Source organism: Simochromis diagramma, unplaced genomic scaffold, assembly GCF_900408965.1.
Source record: "Simochromis diagramma unplaced genomic scaffold, fSimDia1.1 OVJJ01000610.1, whole genome shotgun sequence".
Lineage (NCBI taxonomy): Eukaryota > Metazoa > Chordata > Actinopteri > Cichliformes > Cichlidae > Simochromis > Simochromis diagramma.
The window spans coordinates 623,033-628,266 of NW_024387063.1; the positions used below are offsets into that span (position 1 = coordinate 623,033).

General features: G+C 41.4%; 1 protein-coding gene across 1 annotated transcript; it reads right to left on the minus strand.

The window, feature by feature from the left end:
- Window positions 1–464: 464 nt before the first annotated feature.
- LOC120742088 (rho-related GTP-binding protein RhoU-like) lies at window positions 465–4,775 on the minus strand. Its single transcript, XM_040045243.1, has 3 exons — window positions 3,550–4,775; window positions 3,248–3,306; window positions 465–2,143 (listed from the first exon to the last, which is right to left on the minus strand). Exons 1-3 carry the CDS (start codon window positions 3,818–3,820, stop codon window positions 1,652–1,654), a joined length of 822 nt encoding a protein of 273 aa, XP_039901177.1. The 5' UTR covers window positions 3,821–4,775; the 3' UTR covers window positions 465–1,651.
- Between the last annotated feature and the right edge of the window lie 459 nt (window positions 4,776–5,234).

Consider the following 5,234-nt stretch of genomic DNA (forward strand, 5'->3'; position numbering starts at 1 on the left):
TTTTTATGAACTATAGCTGTATGTTTACACATATGTGTGCACGCATATATTTAACATTTACAATAGTAAACTTTGACTGACTGTCAGTTTTAGAGTTTTGTTAAAAGTGGGTTAAAACTCCTGAAAATGAAAGTACAAAATGCATATTGTGTGTGTGCTGAGCAGTCTGTGTGTGTAAAGTGCTGTAAATGTTTTTCTTACTTACAGTTTGCACATGAGATTTTGCTAAACCAATGAAAGTGTACCAATCTGCTTTTCCTGCTTCTTGAGGTGTGAGAGAGGCGCGCCTTCATGTGAGGAGACACAGGCTAAATAAGCTGGTCTAATCCAGTCCAGGTGGTCCTGTCTGCTTCTATTAGAGGAGGCTGCCAGTGGGGGAGACTCCACCAGGTTCACAATGAATCCACAGGCTGGCTTACCAGCTTACTAGGAGTTGCTCTCTGACTGCCTGCTTTCAAAACCAACTTCTAAAGATAGAGATACTTTTTATCCATGTAGGTTCACCTTGTCAAGTCGGGTTTTGTAGAGTTTGTAGAGTTGTTTAGGTGGACCAAAGTGCTAAGTACGCAATCAGCAACACTTAATTCAATCAACAATTAATGCTCTAATTTGATATTGAGCTTTCTGTTAAAAGATAAAAGTGCACAAACAAATCATTCAAGTTTTGTCCTACGATTTCTAGTCCTTTATAAGTGACCTTTCTTTTGTTCTGTTGTTAAAAGAAACGATCTTGCACAGGTGTAATAAACTTTTATTCAAGGCTTCTGAGCATATTTCATGATCAGGAATGGCATTCAAATCAATAAATATAAACACACAATAAATAATCTACAACTAACAAAGAGTATATAATGTTTGGGTGTAAAAGTGACAAACAAACCAAATACTTCATTTTTTTTACCCTTTAGATAAGTGAGGCTAATGAAATCAGGGTTAAAATATGAACCCACAATCACAAATCTACATGTTCCCTCAGATTCTGCTCATTTCTCAGTTCACAAGTCAGGAAAAATGATTTAGAGTACAAATGATTCTTACATGCATCATTCGTTCATTGTTTACAAGGTGCATTTCATATTACCATTACTTTCATTATTTTATTAAATATCTTCGAGTCCTAGTTGTGTTTTAGGAACTTTTTGCACACTGAATGATCTGCTGAATATTTCTCCTTGCAACCACCTTCTTTTATTGATGGCAATTATGTAGTTGATGGTTTAGTAACAGGATTCCAGTGCAGTGCTGCACTTCAATAAATTGTCAAAAATCAACGCAGCACAAAAACATCTTTCCATAGCTGGATGATTGAACATGCATCAAGACTACAGGTACTACATTTCTACTACATAATGCAGTTTACTAAAATCTGTCTTTATACTCGAGATACCTCATAAATGACAAAGACTCTTTACACTGGCTGTGCAGCTCATTTTCTATGTACTCTAACATGCACTCATTCAATTGTTGGGGATCTATTAACATTTTTCTAGCAGAATTTTCCGGTCAGTTTGAGAGTTTTTAACTGCTATTTGAATTATTTCAGGAACTTGTGTTGCTCTTTGTGTTGATAATGTCTCCTCTACTGGCATTATCTGTCACCTGGTCAGCTCTGTAAAAGACAACATCACTCGGGTTTGTAATCAAACTGTGTTCATTTGAATTCACAGCTCTGCTCTCCCATCAGGCAGTTGATTTTCCTCCACCAGGTCTCTGAAAGGCTCTTGATCTTATCAGGGGTCTTCTTCCTGAGCGTTAGCCTCTTCTGCTGCTGGACGTTGTTGCTCTCTGTGTACTGGATGCTAGCTAAGATAGCTGAATCAAAAGTGTCCTTCAGGTTTTTCTGAGTCAGCGCTGAGCACTCTGCAAAACTCACTGCCCCAAGCTCCTGGGCAAGCCGCTGGCCCTCCTCTGTGGACACTGGCTGCTGCTGGTTCTGTGCCAGGTGGATCAGTACTTGAACATCTTCTCTCAGGTCCAGCTGGGTGCCTACCAGGACCACGGGCATGCTGGGACAGTGCTGACGGATCTCAGGAAGCCATTTGGTAGTGAGGTTACGGAAAGAGCAGGGACGGACGACGCTGTAGCAGAGGAGGAAGACATCAGCATTTTTGTAGCACAAGGGCCGGAGGCTCTCCAACTTCCCCTGCGTGAATATGAAGACAAACCAGATTATAATCGAGCAGATTTGTTTTACAGACAGACAGGTGGCTTCATTCAGCGTTTGTGTCAGTTATTCCCACAAAAATCAACATCAGCGGTGTATCTGTCTCGCCTCATTTGTGGCTCTCAGATCCAAGCCTGCTGACTCCACTGAGGAGATATTCCTTATGGAATAATTATTCTTTTATAATATTGTAAGTGCCCTAACCCTGTTACAGAAATATTGTGATTGCTGGTTTTCACTCATAAAAGAAACACAGATAAAGTATAATATATAGAAATAAATAATATAGTTTATTTACTTACGCTGATCAGAACTGAGCACAAGTACTGCTGCGAGCATGGCTAATTCCTAATTTGATTCTTTAATGAGTGTTTTCAGCAGCTTCTGTTATGCTGATGTTACTGCTATTGGTCTTCCTCATACAAGATTACATTTATGGGGCCATTCATCTGTAGATCATTTATAGTGATAAGGACACTCTGCGTGGAAAAGGGTTTTGTTATAAGTTGGATAGCCCAACCCTATTATTTATTTTATAAAGAACAAAACAACCTGGGTGTAAATCTTTGTCCAATCTATCACTGATTAGTCTATTAGAGAAAGGGTGAAGATAAGAGAATCCTCAAAAAGTCGATAGAGCACAAGGACCACAAAACCAACCCCCAAAAAACTACTGAAATACAAACTCACTTATTCCTGCAGGGGGCGACATAAACTGGGGGCTTACAGGGACATACTTGGGATTGGTGGGCAACTCAAACTGAAGGGGTGATAAAGGATTTAAGTCCAGGACTTGCTTTTACCTCTGGACCTAAATCCTTGTGTACTCTGCAGGGGGCAGCCAGCACAAACAATCACTGCTAATTTTGGATCCAATGACTGACAACTACTCATCGATCACTGATGACTTACATTAATCGATCCATCAACCAGCCCCCATTTCTATCATGGCAACGCATTATAAGGAAGAGAGGAGTAAACTTAATTTACACTGCATACATATTTTAACTCCAGCTCTCCAATTCATCATATCGATTGCTAGCTTTTTAAAATAAGAAACTAAAAAGAAGAGCCGATGCTCACCTGTCCAGCCATGTCACAGAGCTGCAGCCTCACCGGCTTTCCGTCAACCACAACCATCGCTAAGAAGATCAAAAGACAGCTTACAGTGTGTTTTGAGCTATGATCCTTTACAGCTTCAGTAAGCTTTGCAGCAATAAACGCTTCTTGTGACCGAAAATGTGGATAAACGACTAACTAAGGCATGCAAGAAGTGTGTGTGTGTGTGTGTGTGTGTGTGTGTGTGTGTGTGTGTGTGTGTGTGTGTGTGTGTGTGTGTGTGTGTGTGTCTCGCTGGATCAGCTACACTAACGATCAAGATTTACCGGTAAAGTTGTCAAACGCTGTGGGGACATATTCTGTTGGGTATCCATTGGTGGTGTAGCTCACGATGAGGCTGGTTTTGCCCACTCCTCCGTCTCCAACCAGGACGCAGTGCACCTTGCGCTCGGGCGCGGAGCCGGAACGAAGGCGCTTCATGCTCAGGGGAAAGTCCCGGTTCTTCAGGCGCAGAGGTGGGACCGGGGGACAGTCCCCTCCGCACACCGGGTCCGACACAAGGCGAGGCTTCTGCTTCCCAATATCCTGAGGGAGCATGGCTCTGCCTTTGCACAGAAGAAGATCCGAAGTTTTATGGCGGTTCAGATTTGTTGGAGGCTTCCCGTTTGCTCCATTTTCCTGAACACTGTTTCTTCTGACTGGGCTTCTCTACTGCAAATCTAAAACGCTAAATGGTACTTCGGAGATTTGTGTTAACCATGTCAGATATTTGGAGCAGGCAGTGGCACAGCCGTCGGGTTTCTCTGCTCAGCAGGAGCTCCTGATTGGCATTCTCCCTGCATCTGCTGTGGTCGTGTCTCCTATAAGAGGCTTACAGAGCTGAGCACCATCTGAAGCTGCAGAGCTCTCCAAGTGAAATCAGCTAAGCTTACTAGAAACGTTTACCGTTAAATACGGATTTGATTTCATTCCTATATACAAAAAGAAAAAAAAGAAATCATCTTCGCAGATGGAGCACCATGAAACTCCTCTGCTGAATAAATGTTAATGTTGACGAAATAGCCGACATAATAACATACATAGCAACAAAAGATAAATACAAATGCTGACTCACTGTTACTGTGACATCAGTTCATTTCTGCCAACCTGCTGCTTAGTGAAAATGAGAAAGAAGCGTTGCTATGCCCTCTGGTGGTTAAATCATTTCAGCTGTGGAGACTGAAGGAGCAGTAGAAGCAAAACATTACTCAGACAAGCTGTAGACTGCAGGTCTAATGCTTCAGCAGAGAAAGAGAGGGAAGGCTGAAAACATCAGAAGTGGCGAGAGGAGGCTGCATATCGTGGCGGGGGAAAGCTGTTATAACACCCTCAGTAAAAATCACAGTGACCATAACTATCATAAATAGTTCATAGTTATCTAATTCAGCATTTATTTAAAAAGGGAAATTGTCTCTGATGTGTGTGATCAAAGTAACATGAAAGTTTTGTGTTTTAAGGTCAAACCCTTGAGATTAGTTTACAAATTAATTTGGATAAAAGTATGAAGCACTGGACCAGTAATAATAGTCTAAAAACAAACACTTTTTTCTCCTTTATGGAGTCAAACAGGGAACTTTAATTCTTGCAGATTGTGATTGATTTTAAATATTATACTAGGATTACAGCTGCCCAATGAAATAAACGAACCTTGATTTATTCTGTCATCACAGACAAGGTGAGAAACTGCTTCACTAAGCCCAGCCGGCACCTTTGTGTGAAGTGTGTGATTTCTGCACAGCAGTCTCCTGGAGAAATGTGTGGGAGGCAGAATGTGGGAGGCAGAATGTGTTGCCATGCATTTAACAGCAACAGCACCCCACAGAGTGAGAACAAGAATATATTTCTTAGGGACACATCGCATGAAGTGTTCCTGTTTCTTTAATGGCAATCGACATTGTTGAATTATTTGTCCAGAGGACATCCTTTTACAATCTCTCTCCCAGCACAGAAATATCAGGTGTTTCTGTCTTTC

What these genes read in the sequence shown, in the direction of transcription:
- LOC120742088 (XM_040045243.1), bottom strand. Translation starts at nt 3,820, where the DNA reads ATGCTCCCTCAGGATATTGGGAAGCAGAAGCCTCGCCTTGTGTCGGAC. An exon ending in AGCGTTTGACAACTTTACCG is followed by an intron (nt 3,307 to 3,549) that starts GTAAATCTTGAT and finishes TGATCTTCTTAG; the next exon opens with CGATGGTTGTGGTTGACGGA. An exon ending in TCTGTGACATGGCTGGACAG is followed by an intron (nt 2,144 to 3,247) that starts GTGAGCATCGGC and finishes ATATTCACGCAG; the next exon opens with GGGAAGTTGGAGAGCCTCCG.